This window comes from Prionailurus bengalensis, chromosome D4, assembly GCF_016509475.1.
Source record: "Prionailurus bengalensis isolate Pbe53 chromosome D4, Fcat_Pben_1.1_paternal_pri, whole genome shotgun sequence".
NCBI classification, from domain to species: domain Eukaryota; kingdom Metazoa; phylum Chordata; class Mammalia; order Carnivora; family Felidae; genus Prionailurus; species Prionailurus bengalensis.
Genome location: NC_057359.1, coordinates 61,203,559 through 61,219,493, shown reverse-complemented (window position 1 = coordinate 61,219,493; position 15,935 = coordinate 61,203,559). Strand labels below are relative to the sequence as shown.

Here is a 15,935-nt window from a genome sequence, read left to right as displayed (position 1 = left end):
GGCGGGCGGAAGGGGGCGCTGGCGCGCGGTATCCGGGGGCGGAGCCGGCGCGGCCGGCCAGGCGGACGGGCGCGGGCCTCGGGGCCGCGATGGGCGAGGGCGGGCTGCCCCCGGCCTTCCAGCTGCTGCTGCGCGCCTGCGACCAGGGCGACACGGAGACGGCGCGGCGGCTGCTGGAGCCGGGGGCGGCGGAGCCGGCGGAGCGCGGCGCGGAGCCCGAAGCGGGCGCCGAGCCGGCGGGGGCCGAGGCGGCCGGGCCCGGGGCGGCGGCGGCGGCGGCCGGAGCGCCCGTGCCTGTGGACTGCTCAGACGAGGCGGGCAACACGGCGCTGCAGTTCGCCGCGGCCGGGGGCCACGAGCCGCTGGTGCGCTTCTTGTTGCGCCGCGGCGCCTCGGTCAACAGCCGCAACCACTACGGCTGGAGCGCGCTCATGCAGGCAGCCAGGTAAGGGGCCGGGGGGCCTGGGGGTGGTGGCCCGCCCTCCCAGGGGCGAGGCGGGCCCAGGTGGCCGGAGCTGACCGGCGCCCCCCGCGGACGCCCCGGGAGGCAAAGAGTCAAGGACTCGTTCCAGAGAGCTGGAATGGTAAACTTTGAGCAACTTGGGATACTACAAGAAGTGGAAGTGCTCTTTAGTAATAAAATCAGAATCTTAGAAAGAGTGGGTCTTTTGAAACAGAATCTGAAGACCTCGTCGAGTGGAATCTTAGAGACACGGAATCTTAGATTCATTCCTTCTTTCAACATGGGTTTCCTACGAACTTACCTACCCACCTAGCCTGGAAATGGGACACTGCGGGAGCCAGGCAAAGCCCCACCAGGAGCAGCTCACGTCCCGGTGGACAGGCCACACAAGAGATCAGGCTTGTTGGGGAAAGTGCGGGGAGCTCTGAGGATGGCAGACCCAGTTTGGGGAAGTGGAGGAAGGTTTTTGGTAAGAATGAGGTATATATTCATGTCAAGACTCCGTAAAAATTAACCAGGACAGAAGTGGGAATGGGGTGATTGGCTCACGCAAAGGTTTAGAAGCAAGGGTGAACATAAGGCATTGTTAGGACCGCTAGACTGATGTCGGTAGGAGGAGGGGGCTAGACTTAGTGGGAGATGATCCTTCCCTGGAGAGAAAGGGGAAGATGCCATGTGGCAGGGGCTGAGAAAGATGAGCTATCCTTAAGGGCACTGGGGATTGATAGAAGGTTCTAGGCAGAATGAGTGACAGAATCAGATTGATGTTTTGGAAAGATCACTTTCACTGCAGTGTGAGGACAGATTGGAGGGGTGGGCTGGCTAGCGTCAGAAAGCCTCGTTAGCAAGGAATTGCAGCAGTCCAGGGAGAGGTGATGGTAGCCTGGACCAGAGCAGAGACAACAGTGGGAAAACAAAGAGATGTTTGAGATGTACTCAGGAAGCAGGGTGAACAGGTGAACAGGACTTGAAACCCTGATAGGAAGGACCTCAGATGTACGGTAAAGCCACTCACCTCTGTTGGCCATCTACTTGGGTCCCACCCAGCCGTTAGTTTGGTCTCTGGTGAACGTTCTTATGTCAGAAATGATTATATCCATGTTTTTTCCTACTCTGAAAATGATAGCCTTTATTGAGCACTTTTTGTGTCAAGCACCCTGTAAAGTGCTTTAAATGAAGTAACTCATTTGGTCCATACAAAACCTTAGGAAGTATAGGTAGTGTCACCCCCTTTTTACAGATGAGGAATTGAGGCTCAGAGTTAAGTAACTTGCCCAAGGTCACACTGCTAGTAAGTGGCAGAGTCACATTCACACCCAGGCAGGTGGCTCCAGAGACTGTGCTCCCCAGCCTCTGCTCTCGGCCACAAATCCTGTGACTGTTTCCTCCTGGTGTTGACCACAGGGAAGCTACTCGCCAAACTGGCCAAATGCTAAAGAGACAGGTTGCGTGGTGTTTACTTTGACCCTAACTTCACCCTTGGCCTCTTTGCTTCTGTCCTTCATTTCTCTGCCTGCCAGTGTGGCAGAGCTGGCCCCTCTGCTTCATGCTTTGGGTGGTGGGAGTTTGTGCCAGGTCTTTAAACACAGGTGTTAATTGCTGAAATTAATTGGCAGTCACAGCAGCTGTTCAGAAAGCCCCAAGCTTCCCTATCCTCAGTAATTACTTATTAGAAACTTAGCATCCACAAAATTATCTCAGCCTTCCTTGAGTTCTTTTATGTTTTCAGCCTAATTGAATGACTGCTTGGGTTACCCATGGATTCAGAAAGCATTCCAAATGTCAGCATTTCTGTCCAAATTCATCGCTTTTCTTTCTCTCTAAAAATTTGTTATATCAGAAGAGCTGGGATTTGGGATTTTAGGGTCTAGGTTCAAGTTTTGATTCTGTCAGTTTCAAATTGAGAGGCCCTGAATTTGCTGCTTTCCATTCAAATCTTCAGTTTCCTCACCTATGAAATGGGCATTATCAGTTTATTTCAGGGTTTATTATGATCAAGTGAAGGGCACCTGGGTGGCTCAGTTGGTTAAGCATCTGACTCTTGATTTTGGCTCAGGTCCTGATCTCCTGGTTAATGAGATTGAGCCCTGCATAGGGCTCCGTGCTGAGTGCGTGGAGCCTGCTTGGGATTCTCTCTCTCCTCTCTGTGCCTCTCCCCCAGTCATGCACCCCCCATCTTTCTCTTAAAGTAAATAAATATTAAAAAAAAATCCAATGAGAGGAAGGGGCGCTTGGGTGGCTCAGTTAAGCGCCCAACTTCAGCTCAGGTCATAATCTTGCAGTTTGTGAGTTTGAGCCCTGTGTCGGACTCTGTGCTGACAGCTCAGAGCCTGGAGCCCGCTTCAGATGCTGTGTCTCCCTCTCTCTCTCTGCTGCTCACACCCTGTCTCTCTTCTCTCTCTCAAAAATAAACATTAAAAAGAATGTCCAAAATCCAGGTAGAGGTGTGCTTGGGTGGCTCAGTCAGTTGGTTGTCGGGTTCTTGATTTCGGCTCAGGTCATGATCCCAGCGTCATGGGATTGAGCCCCGTGTCAGGTTCCTTGCTGAGTGTGGAGCCTGCTTGAGATATTCTCTCTCTCTCTCCCTCTCCCTCTCCCTCTCCCTCTCCCTCCCTTGCTCATGCTCTCTTTCTCTCTTTCTTTAAAATAAAAAAAGATCAAATGAGACCAAAATGTGACAATACTGTTTAATCTGATGTTAGGAATTATACCAGATTTTATTTTACACTTGATAACTAAATAGCATGATTTTTAAAAATTCTCTACCTCAGTGCAGGATACACCAGTTCTTTAGTTACTCCCATTGTCTGCCTCCGGACCATCCTCTATCTACTTAGTTATGCCAGTGTTCATTTAGTCACTCATTCATTTGCCAGCAGTTACTGAGCCCCACTGTAGGTCAGCCAAGAGTCCTGTCCTTGGGGAACACACAGTCCGACAGGAAGACACAATTGTAGAAGGCTCAGGTGCATAGATGAAGGGCATCTGGACTAGTGTGGAGGGTCTGGGAACTGCTCAGAGGTGAGGTCTGAATTGAGTCCCGCAGCAGGATGAAGGGTGTGCTCAGGAGATAACGGACAGGGGAGGGCTCTGGTCAGAGAGGCGGCATGGCAGAGGTGTGGGAGGAATATAATCAGTGAGTGCAGGCGTTGGGGGCCGGAGGGGGGTGCTGGCATGGGGGTTGGGTGGAAATGAAGTGGACAAAGTCAGCAGGTCTTTCTCAGACATTGGGAAGCTGGGAAGTGGCCATGAAGTTTAGGTTTGGGCAACACCATCACGGAGGATGGGCAGGAAGGAACAGGACTGGAGGCAGGAAGATAGGTTGGGGTTGCAGCTTTCTGCATTTGAGTTTATGTCCATTTGATTTGCTCCCTCTCTGCTCTGGGAGAAGAGGAGAGACAGGCCCAATTCACCAAGCTCTCCCTCCAGAGGCTGAGCTGACTCGGTGCCGTTAAGGTTCATGTCCCCCAAGGTATTTGTAAGTCCAGATCAGAGTTTGGCCTTGGCTTTGCCTCCACAGGGAGAAGGGAGGCCCTGGGTTTATAGGAGGTTTTAAAACACACACACACACACACACACACACACACACACACACACCTCACTTCCGGAAAGGAGGGGAATGCAACGAGAGATTCAAAACACTGCCTCACAGATGTAGACATTATGCAGGCATTATGGTTTGGAACCGCCGGCCCCTCTCTTGTCATTCTTTCCCAGTTAGTCTAGGGCTCCTTCCAACTCTGACACACATTGCTCTGAGCCTAGTGTGCCAACCAAATCCTACAAAACAGGTCTTTCCTGCCCCCTGGCGGCAAAAGAAGGAAGAGATTTTGCTGGGAAGAGGCATCTGTTTTCATCTTCCTGGTATGGAGTTGGAGGTCACTTGTTTATATCTCCCTGGCCGGCTCAAGATTCAGGGAGAAAGGTTTGGCCCAGGCCCATTTCTTAGCCACTGGCAGCGGACATTCCTGCCAGCAGGTGGCAGCAGGCCTCTGGTAAGAGGAGCCTGAGCCCCACTCTGCTGACCACAGCCATGCCACACCTCTTGGCATGGGGTGAATTGGCTCATCTTGAAGGACCTTCTGTGTGCGTTTGGGGATGGGTAGACATGAGTCAGATGTGAGCTCTGCCCACGGGAGTCAGCACAGGCAGAGATAGATTACAAGACTATAAAGCAGAATAAAATGAACTCTGAGATGTGGGACGCAGTATAGTGTAGGGGAAAGAGTGAGTACATCGGGATTCGGACAGACCTGGGTTCTGACCTGACACCACCTCTTACCAGCTGCATGACTTCGGTACTTTGTGTAACGCGTAAGGTAAAACGATTATTATATCTAACATTCATGAGGTACTTCCTTTGGCCAAACTCTGTTATAAGTGCTATATATATATATCATATATATGTATAGTAACTGATTTAATTCTCAACAGCTCTTGAAGTAGATACAATTACATCCTTATATTACAGATAAGGCAATGAAGTCATGAAGAAGCTAAAGTTCTTTTTCAAGATCACACAGCTAGTGATTGGATCCAGAGCTGGATTCGAACCTAGACAGGGCAGTTGCTCACCTTTGTGCTGGTGGATATGCGGGGCCAGCACAGTGCCTGGCGCCAGAAGACCTTTTATAATAAGTAACTGCTATGATTTTAATAATTAATGCCAAACGAGGATCACATAAGCTGTTTCCTTATCAATGTTCCATGTTAGTGTCACTAATTCTCCATCTTCCAAGCAGATTTGGGCACGTGAGCGTGGCACACCTCCTTTTGGATCATGGAGCTGATATCAATGCCCAGAACCGTCTAGGGGCCAGCGTGCTCACTGTGGCCTCTCGGGGTGGCCACCTGGGTGTGGTGAAGCTGCTTCTGGAAGCTGGTGCCTTTGTGGACCATCAAAGCTCCTCAGGCGAGCAGTCAGGGGACAGCAGGGATGAGCTGTTGGACATCACAGCCCTGATGGCTGCCATCCAGCATGGGCATGAGGCTGTGGTGCGTCTGCTGATGGAGTGGGGCGCGGATCCCAACCACGTGGCCCGAACCGTGGGCTGGAGCCCACTGATGCTGTCAGCACTCACTGGGAGGCTCGGCATGGCTCAGCAGCTGGTGGAGAAGGGGGCCAACCCTGACTACCTCAGCGTGTTAGAGAAGACCGCCTTCGAGGTTGCACTTGACTGCAAGCACAGGGACCTTGCAGACTACCTGGACCCACTGACCACTGTCAGGCCCAAGACAGGTCAGGCTGTGCCACCACCAATTTCCTTCCCTTCCTTGCCATGGCTTCACAGAGGACCCTAAATTGTGTTTGAATGACAAAAGCTGAGGACTGCCCAACCAGAGGGCGTGTGCAAATCAGAAGTTTAGCCTACCGAACGATGGGTCTTAAGATGTGCTGTGCATAAGAATCAGTTGGGAGTACCTATTACTTGCAGGTTTCTAGCCCACCCTCCAGAGAATTATTTGGTATCTCTGGAAAGAGCCTGGAACCCCCATGGCAAGGCCCCTCCTTTCTAACCAGATGATTCCGATGCAGGATGTTCTAGGATCTTTCTAGGACAGGGTTCAGCAGACTTTTCCTGTAAAGGACCAGATAGAAAATGCTTTAGACTATGGGCCAGTCTCTGTCAGAACCACTCATTCCGCTAGAGTGAAAGCAGCCAGACATTATATGTAAATGAGTGGGTATGGCTGTGTTTCAGTAAAACCATAATTACCAAAACAGGCTGCAGAGCAGATCTGGCCCAGGACCCCTGCCAAACAGTGTGCCCTCTGCCCTTGAGGACCTTGGCCTCTGTAGGGGAGACAGGTGAGAAACGGGAAATAAACCTACTGGAAATAATAACTTACGTAGTAGGCAGGTGGTAGGTACCGTGGCGGGGGAGGAAAGCGGGCAGGGTTGAGGTTTGGGGTGTGGGGGTGATGAAGGCTGCCATGTGGTTGGGCGGCCTCCTTGAGCATGTAAGACCGTAGCCGACATGGAAGCTGAGGGAGTGCTCCCGGCCGGCTCTCAGGGAAGAGCCTCCAGGTAGGACGGCAGCAAGGGAGAGGCTGTGTTAGCAATGATAGATTATTATGTAAGTAACTGTTTATTCCAAGCTCTTTTTGTGAGGTGCTAGGAAGTTCACCTTGAAGACCCCCAGCTCTCTCCCTCGCATTAGCTGCAGGATAGGGTACCATTGAGGCTATAACGGTCACTGTGATACACCCCACCGTGGTGGTTCCTTGGGCTGGGAAGGGTCCCCAGAACTGTGGTGCTATTGATGCCAACACCGGCATCTGGAATGAGGAAAGGGCCAGCCCAGGGTCACTTGGCATCAATGGCACAACTGCCCGGGCCTCCTGGGGTCAGGCTAGAGGGTCAGTCATTCTTTTGTACCAGATGGTTGCTTAGCAGCCAGCACTAAGGTCAGGTGACGTATTATTTTTTGTCAAAGGGTCTTGGTATGAGAAGGCCCCTCCCATAGCAAATTAGACTCTTAAACACTTAAAGGAATGTGACCTATTTAAAACTAAGATGCAGAATCTTTTTTTTTTTTTTAAGTAGTTCTTCCTGCCCAACGTGGGGCCTAACGCAAGTCTTGAACTCACAACCCTGAGATTAAGACCTGAGGTGAGATCAAGAGTCCGATGCTTAACCGACTGAGCCACCCTGGCTCAGAATCATTTCTTAATAGTATTGCCCAGGCAAAATTAGACATTTGGTTCCATGGCCCTGTCTGTCCTCTATAAGAACTCTGGAGTTAAGTACCACCCTTTCTGGGGTGGGTGCTAATCACCGGTGAAGGTAACAAAAATTGCTCTTTGAATGAGGCCTAAGGCTTTCTGAAGCATTCTCCCACCTATATTATTGATCCCTGCAACCACCACACGGTCCCCATATTAGCATGTTATCCCCTGTTGTTGATGAGACCAATCATCCTAGAAACGTACTCAAATTCTGATACGCCAACTCCAGACTCGGTGGTCCCTGAACTGTGCTGCAGCTTCTTCCCAGCTGCCCGAGGGGCTGACCTGAACCAGAGATTTAGCCCAGAGTCACAGGTCCCCCTCACAGCCACTCCATCCCTAGAGTCAGAGATTGCAGTAAGTCCTGCCTTCGGCCACCTGTGAGGGGACTGGTCATGATGATGTCTACTTTCTGACAGTAGCACAGTACTCACCAGCTTGGAGGAAGGTGGCAGATGAGCAGATGAAGGAGGGGCAAGCATTGGTGGGTGCAGCAAGGCCCAGGTTTGGGGGTAGGCGTGGGCTTCTGGACCAGCTGAGGAGCTGGGCTGCAGGGACCAGCACAGAAACCTTAGGTGGGCAGTGGTCTGCAGAGAGCCATGTCTGCAAGTCTGGGGCAGAGTGACTCTCAGAATCCTTCAGATTCCTTATTTGGGAAGGAAAACAAAAATTAACATTGGCTCTTCTGGTGGCCATCTCCATGACCTCCCTCGGCTCAGCTGCTGTCTCGGACCCTCTGTTTTGGAATTATGGTTGTACATTTAGTTTTCAGTAGAAAAGAACCACTTTCTTTTAAAATTTTTCATAGGAATCCAGATTTTTCCAAGACTATACTTTTCCATTACATCTAAGAGAGGCTATCCCAGAGTTTGGAATGCCCCAAAATGATTGCTTCATGAGTGTGGGATCAGGAAATGTTCTGCTTATTCATGTTTTGTTGGCCAGATGACTGCCCAAGATCTATCTCTGGAGCATTTACAGACACTCTGTGATGATAACTCTTCCAGAAGGGCTACTGGATTCGTCCGTTACACCTGTCTTTTATCTGATTGCTTTTGGAAAGTAGATCATTTTTAAATGCTAGGCTGTATTGTTATGTGCTTGTGACTTCTCTGTTCTACTAAACCTTTCCTGGTTAACTTTTAAAATCCTTATTTACCTAGATGAGGAGAAAAGGCGGCCTGATATTTTCCACGCGTTGAAAATGGGTAAGTGCTTTTGAAAATCTTTTTAGAGATTTATGAAGATAGGGACACATTCTCCCAATCTAGTATTTGTAGTCCTTTTTAAGGCCACCCAGAGTGCTTGCGAAAGAAAACAGGCATTTTGTTGTTCCTGACTGTAGTTTCACACAGGGAGGGTTTAGCCCCTGGAGGCTGATAGTTATTATGGTGCTTATACACAGGTTCCAGACCGTCCTCCCAGGCCCCCCACCCCTCTGGCCAAACCCTGTGGCTATGCTCTGGCTTTTCCTTACTTCTGAAGTTCCTCACTGCCTGCCTACTCTCTACTTTCTTTGTGATGAAGGGCTAGTTAGCCTAAGATCTCCTCTCCTGATATAGACCCCCAACTCTAGGAACCCCTCCCTGATTCTCAACCCCCACGCTGATCTAAGCTGTATGTGCATTGCCTTTCATGTTTCCTTCATCTGTTCTCTTAAGATCTCAACACTTCTCTCTTTCAGTAAAGCTGTTTGTGTGCTTGCCTCCGTCTCCAAGATTGGGGGATTTGAGAGTGGGGGCTACCTCCTTCTCATCTTTGTAGCCCATGTGATGCCCAGCAGCCCAGTGCAGGGGCAGGTAGAGCATATGTTTGTTAATAACCCACTGGATAAGTAATCCAGCAGTGCCAGGCCCACAGAGCACCAGGCTCCTGCTTCTGTTTGCAGGAAACTTCCAGCTGGTCAAAGAGATCGCAGACGAAGACCCTAACTATGTGAACCTGGTCAATGGGGATGGGGCAACCCCGCTGATGCTGGCGGCCGTCACGGGACAGCTGCCTCTGGTGCAGCTGCTGGTGGAGAGGCGCGCTGACATCGACAAGCAAGACAGCGTGCATGGCTGGACAGCCCTCATGCAGGCCACCTACCATGGGTCAGTGCCGACTCCACTCCTTCAGCGCGAGGCTAAGGGAATGTCCTGGTCTGAGCTAGGGTCCTTGGTGGGGTTTTCTGGTCCTGAGAAGCTGCAGATAAACTCTAAAGCTGTGAAGACCTGGAGGCACATACACAAAATTAAAGAAGTGCAGGGGCCTTCTGTTCTGCATCCCTACCTTCTGTGTCCTGATTCCTATTACCTCAGCACAGAATTCACCAGGGGCCATAAAAGCCATGCAGCAGGAACATTTTCTGCAGGAAGATGAGTTTCTGTGGGTTGATTTCAGTTGAACAGTTTGTTTGGAGTGTTCCCATTGATGTCCTTAAGTTACCCCTATTGGAAATGGAACATCAACCATTCGTACCATTGGTTCCTGGGCAACCAGTGCTGAGACTTGTCCTGACCCCTCCTTTTGAATAGGCACCGGCATTGACTGGTGCTTCTGAGTCCCTTCTCGGTCTGTCCTCCTGGAGGCCACCCCTTTCGGATAGGCTGACCCAGGGGCTGGGAGCTGCAGACGGTCTTACAGCCACTAAGTGGTCTGATTCCAAATTACAGGCCTTTTCCTTTTCCTTGCCCTGTTTTAGGTGATCACAGCAATTTCCTGTGTCATCCTGAAGCAGTTTTTCTTCTTATTTGGTGAGCCTCGGACAACTGCATCAGACACCTCAGCCTCTGTGAGGCTTCTGCAGTGCAGGGGTCCCGATTTGGGGCAGCAGGAGTTGGGACCTGCGTGGTCATGGTGGCCATGTCATTTTTCTTTTGCTTGTGGATGGAGCACATCAGCCTTGGTTTCCATCACATTCAGCGCTGACTCCCCACGGAGTAGGGACAGGGAGTGTGAGACAGTTTGCAGCCTTTCACATCCTTCTTTCAGGCTCAGAGATGGGCGCTAATATCGTCAGCTTCTTGCCCAGGAGCAAAACCAGGCTTTTGTTTTCAGTGCGTCTAACCTTGGCTTTTTCTTTCCTCCCTAGGAATAAGGAAGTTGTCAAATACCTGTTAAACCAAGGAGCTGATGTCACTCTTCGTGCAAAAAACGGGTACACGGCCTTTGACCTAGTGATGCTGCTGAGTGACCCTGGTGGGTTGTTTCAGGAAAAGGGTCGAAGACCCTCATGGCCTTTCTCTGGCGGGGAATCAGGATAATCACCTTTGTGTCCAGCCCTTGCTTACTCATGAGGGAGGTCACTCTCAAGCCCCGATGGCTCACCACATGTCCTCAGGCGAGTTCCTTCCCTCCTCGGCAAAGACTGGGCTGGCACCAGGTAGTCTCCTAGGCTTCTCCAGTGCCAGCCTTCCAGGAGTCTCCCAGGAGGGAAGGCCAGCGAGACACGAGTCTGCCTTGGCAGTCCATGCAAGTCCTGGAATGGTATCTGTGCTTTGTGACCAGAAACCCTGCCCCAGGAAGAAACAGAAAGGCCCCTTTGACAAGCAGAATCAGAGATGGAGTAGTGACCTCCTCTGTTCAGTCGTGTAGGTGGAGGCTGCTGGGTCAAGGGCACCTTGCTGGGGGTGTCACCATCCCTCGTCCCACCTCTCTCGGGCCCTGCTGGCATCTGCTGCTCCCCTCGGACCCTCCCCCACTGTGACAGGCCCTCCTCTGGGACCTGACGCATCCAATTAGGTGGCCCAAGGGTCAGAGTCTGTCTGTCCGTCCATCCTCTCTTCTGTTGCCCTGGAGTTTCAGCCCAGGGAAAGAGAGAGGCTAGTGGGCCCTTCTAACCCACAGGCTTTGAACCCTGAGCCAAATCCCAGCCTGCTGGCCATGGGAGAGGACTTGACCTCCACAGACCCAAGTGGACATAGCCCTGCTGCCCCTCTCGGCTATGGGGTGCCCTGCCAGAGAGCCCTCCCTCTTCCCCAGCATTGCCTCCTCACCCTGCCTGCTGCCGGCCCCGCGTATCTCAGATGCACACTCGGCTCCGTTTCATCCTCGCAGTGTGTGTGAGGGGAAGCAGAGCTGCGTATCCTCTTGTGGAGGGGAGGTGACTGAGGCCAGGGGAGATGGCTTATCCCCAGCCAGTGAGGTGAGGTCCTCCGGTCAAGTCCAGTGAGCTCACTCCACCTCGTTGGAGGCCCTCCTGACGTGCGTAGATTTTATGTCGTTAAAACCCGTCTCCTCGATCGCGCACACTTTTCTCAGACAAACTCGTGTCTCACTGTGTCTCTTCTCACTCTTCCCTTCCCGACCACTTCCCTCTCCCTTGCCCCATAAGAGTCTCTCCCTAGTCGATTTTTTTTCCTAGTGGGTTTTTTAAATGAAGTTTTTGCCTGAATTTTTTTAAGAGACACGTGCTTATTATTGGACACTTGGAAAAGAAAAAAAAAACAGTCATCAAGAGAAAAGCACTGTTAATAGTTTGTAATATTTTCTTCTCAACCGCTGTTGTTTTGGTAACCCAGTTAGTAACTGCAAATGATACCTAACCTTTCTTAAGCACTTCCCTTATGCCAGAAATTCCCTCGCATCCTCCAGACACCTTTATGCACCAGCATCCTGTCACCCCTTTTACAGAGACACAGAGAAGTTCCCTAATTTACCTGCCGTTGCACAGCCAGGGAGGGGCAGAAGCAGAATTTAACCCCCTGACGTCTGGCTGCAGAGCCTATACTTACTTTATTTATCTGTTTATTTATTTAAAATTTTTTTTTGTTATAAATGTTTATTTTTGAGAGAGACTGAGCGCAAGCGGGGGATGGGTAGAGAGTGAGGGAGACACAGAAGCTGAAACAGACTCCAGACTCTGAGCTGTGAGCACAGAGCCTGATGCAGATCTCAAACCCACAGACTGCGAGATCATGACCTGAGCCGAAGTTGGATGCTTTGACCGACTAAGCCACCTAGGTGCCCCAAGCTTGTACTTTTAAAACACACTTACCCCACTGTCTTTCTGTGGGGAGAGGGCTCCTGGTTTTTCCTTCTGGTCAAGTGGATTAAGCCCTGCTGGCCTGTTTGCCACCTTTCGAAGACCAGACGGTGAAGCCGGTGCCTTGATTCCGGAGTAACATAGACTCGAGCTGCAGGGCTGAGTTCTAAGGCTGACAGGGGTCTTGTTGAGCCCTCTCTCCTTGCCCAGCAGACGTATTTGCAGGTAAAGCGCTGCCTTTTGTGTCCATAGACACGGAACTTGTTCGACTGCTGGCATCTGTCTGCATGCAGGTGAATAAAGACAAAGGCCGGCCCAGCCACCCACCACCTCTGCCCCACTCGAAGGTCCGACAGCCTTGGAGTGTCCCAGTGCTGCCTGATGACAAAGGCGGGCTCAAGGTTTGCCTTTTCCTGTCCTAAAGGGCTTTAAAGAGAGCCAAGTTGACGGTGTGGGGGATGCCTGCCGCTTCCTGTTAATGCAGGGCTGGTAGGGTGAGGGTGACCAAGCAGGGACGGGAAACAAGCTGTGGGTGAGCAATAAGGAACAGTGGGGATCAGGGAAAACTGGTGTGATCCTATCACATGCAGTGACTACTTTGCAAGAATGTGGGTTCATGTTGTCAGATTATCCCATTTTTTTCAGGAAATGCTAGGACGCTAGATATGGAAACCCAATTTATAGATGTCAGGAACTGGAGAACTTTGCATGATGTAGTACTGGGCTGGCCGAACCAAATGCCTCTCCTCCAGGCTGTCTGTGGCCTCTGCTTCAGCATGTGGGATATTGCTGATTGCGCCATTCTGGGGTCTCCCTGCAGCCCACAGGCCTCCAGCTGGGGCTTTCTGGAAATACCAAAACAACCTCCAGTTGCTCGTTTCTAACTGCGAGCCTCCAGCTGCTCATTTCTTTGAATTTCTCGTCCTCCCCATCCTGCTCTACTTGGTTGAAGTCACACTTACCTTTTCTCTATCCTGTCTGGGACTCTAGCACCTCCTCAAATCTGCAGACTCAGCTCCTGTTCTTAGCTCACTCACTAGAGCCCCGTGTTTTCCTCTCAGTGTTGTTTGTATAGGTCCCTTCAGCCCTGTGCTCGCTGCCATCTCCCTAACCCAGGCCCTTGCAGCCTTCCTTCCTGCTGTGTCGTAACCCCCAAGCTGTCACAGGGTTAGGGACACCCTGGGGGGCAGCATTGGTCCTCTCTGTAGGTGGAGAGGCATCAGCTGCCAGAACAGATGGCCCAGGCCTTGGTGTGGACAACACCTCTTACACTGTCACTGGAAAGGGGGGAAGAGCTTATGCAGTGACTGCTATGGTGTTTGACGTTGCCTCTTGTCCATCTGTCTGTCTCTGACTCCCTGTGAAACTTTGAGCAAGTTGGCACCCCATCTGGATCTCCATTTCTCAATCTGTGCGATGCAGAGATTGACTAGATGAGGGGCAGCAGATAGGGTCCACTGTCAGAGGTCAGAGCCTTGAAGGGCTGAGTCAGAAAGGCTTTAGAGAGAACCATGGCCTTATGGGAAGGGTTGCTGTGGCTGATTGGTAATACCTGTCATGGGCCCAGGAGAGCAGAGGGGAAGTGTGTATAAAGTGTGTCACCGTCCTTGGCCTGGCTGTTCCCGGAGCATGACCTCTGCTCTGCGTTCCCTTGGCAGTCCTGGTGGAACCGAATGTCCAATCGGTTCCGGAAGCTCAAACTGATGCAGACCCTGCCCCGCAGGCTCTCCAGCAACCAGCCATTGCCTTTCTGTGATGAACCAGACTCAGCGCTGGACTCCACAATGAGGGCGGCCCCCCAGGACAAGACAAGCCGCTTGGGGCTTCATGATGTAGCCCCCACAGTGAAAGATAATGGTAAGAAAAAACTGCATGTGCTGTAAAATTTCCAGAACGGTCAAACCCAAATTCTCTGCCCTTTGTCCTACCTCTTGGGCTGATGTGAGAGGTGAGATGATACTGGAATGTGGCCCTGGAACAAAGTGGCTGGTCTGGGGAAGGAGAAATGGGCAGGGACACAAATGCGGTCAGCATGGTAGAACGGGGATGTTGGTGGCAAGGGTCCCTGGTGTCTGTCCCACACGCCCTGCTCAGGGCCTTGAGGCCAGAAACTGCCTCTCTCTTGCCTTTGATAGGTGATTTTCCCACCTATCAAACATGATTGATTTCTGGCACTGGAAGCATTTAGAAATAGAACGAGTTATCTGAGGAAGGAAGTGAGCTTCCCAACGCTGGAGGTATTCAACAGATTGGATGACTTTGCCAGGGCACTGAAGGTGATTCCCACACTGATTGAACAGTTGATCAGATCACACCCCTTCAAACAGACTCCCCACACCCAGCCTTGCTCCTTTCACAGCACTGTTTGAGACAAGCTGTTGAGCTGGGTGCATCACTGTCTGACCCAGCATGCAGGGCTTTATGGAAAAGCTGAAAACACGCTTTGAGACACCTTTTAAATGCTTTCCGTCTATTCAAGTATTGGATACCAATTATTATTAAATATTTAATCACTCAGGAGAGTTGGTTTTCCAGGATGAAGGCTACCCTGGTCACTCATCCTCATGCCATGAACTTGTTGGGAGGGGTCATTTCAGGAAACTTCCATTTGTCTCTCAGGTCCCGGGAGCATGAGAGGAGACAAAGAAGATGTGTTATTGACAACCATGGTGAGTGTGGGGCTGTTCTAAAAGCATTTCAAGTCTCTACCAGTCATTAGTTGATTTACAAGGCTGGATGTGGACATGTGTCTCTCTTGGTGGTGGTCGCAGATGGGCTCGATAGCAAAATGTGTAACAGTGGTAACAGCTCTGGCGCTGAGGAATTGGAACAGATGCCAGTCTAAACTGTGGGTAAAGTGGTGCTGGTGCTTAGTGGCCAGATGTAAGCCCTGGTTGCGTTCACAGGGAGGCAGCGCTGAGGACAGGGCTTGCTGAGTAGGAATTGATGGGTGACAGCGGAGTCACCGTTTTGGTTTTGGGGAGTCAGGAGGAGAGGAGTCACAGAGGAGGCTGTGTTTCCAGCCTGAGAGGCCTCAGTCTCCTCATCTATGAATTAGAGATGCATCAGGATTAGTAACAAAAGTCCTCAAATAACTGGCATGAATGAGACAGCAGTTTCTTTTTCTCAAGTGCAGTTCAGGATGAGTATGTTGACACATCGTGTCCTTCTACCTGTTGGTCTCCCAGGCTTGGCTTCTATTATGAGATGGCCACCAGAGCTGTGGCCATTACTGCCTCCTTCTAGCCAGCAAGAACGATGAGGGGAGGAAAAAGTGGCCAGGGGCACACCAGGTGTCTTTCAAGAAGTTTCCTGGGAACTCACACGTCACTTCTGCTTATATCATATTGGCCAGCATTTAGTCACATCACACTACGTGTGGGAGGCTGGGGGGCTGGGAAAGGAAGTCTCTGTTCCAGGTGGTTGTGTCCCGTCTAAATGCCAGGGGTGTCTACTAAGGAAGATGTGGAAGATGGATCCTGGGGGACATCTGGCAGTGTCTGACTTTAAGGGATGCTATCCTTCATGGCTGTTTCTTTGAATAAGGTTGTCCCCAGGAAGTGTTTAGCATAGTGCCTGGCCCAGAATGAGCTCCTGGTTACCTGCTGTATGATCTTGGACATGTGACTTCACCTCTCTGGGCTTCGCGTTCCTTTTCTTTAAATGAGGGTTGGGGTTGAACTCAAGTCCATTTAGCTCTAAGACCCTAATCTGGAGGCTGGCCAGGAGAGGGCAGTATTGGAGAGGAGAAGGGAGCCGAAGCATCCTCAGAAGGGG

The 15,935-nt window shown here is 51.1% G+C and overlaps 1 protein-coding gene across 3 annotated transcripts in view; it reads left to right on the top strand.

Moving 5' to 3' along the window:
• The first annotated feature begins 48 nt into the window (after positions 1 to 48).
• Positions 49 to 15,935, top strand: part of ANKS6 (ankyrin repeat and sterile alpha motif domain containing 6) — a 50,965-nt gene continuing 35,078 nt past the window's right edge. For 2 of the 3 annotated variants that reach the window (XM_043567022.1, XM_043567021.1), the window contains exons 1-8: positions 50 to 445; positions 5,206 to 5,702; positions 8,356 to 8,400; positions 9,081 to 9,285; positions 10,266 to 10,372; positions 12,411 to 12,559; positions 13,817 to 14,015; positions 14,778 to 14,827. In XM_043567022.1, the coding sequence (XP_043422957.1) occupies positions 90 to 445; positions 5,206 to 5,702; positions 8,356 to 8,400; positions 9,081 to 9,285; positions 10,266 to 10,372; positions 12,411 to 12,559; positions 13,817 to 14,015; positions 14,778 to 14,827 (1,608 nt within the window). In that variant the 5' untranslated portion in view covers positions 50 to 89. Of the gene's footprint in view, positions 446 to 5,205; positions 5,703 to 8,355; positions 8,401 to 9,080; positions 9,286 to 10,265; positions 10,373 to 12,410; positions 12,560 to 13,816; positions 14,016 to 14,777; positions 14,828 to 15,935 lie in introns of all 3 variants that reach the window. The other variant, XM_043567023.1, reaches the window with a different exon arrangement.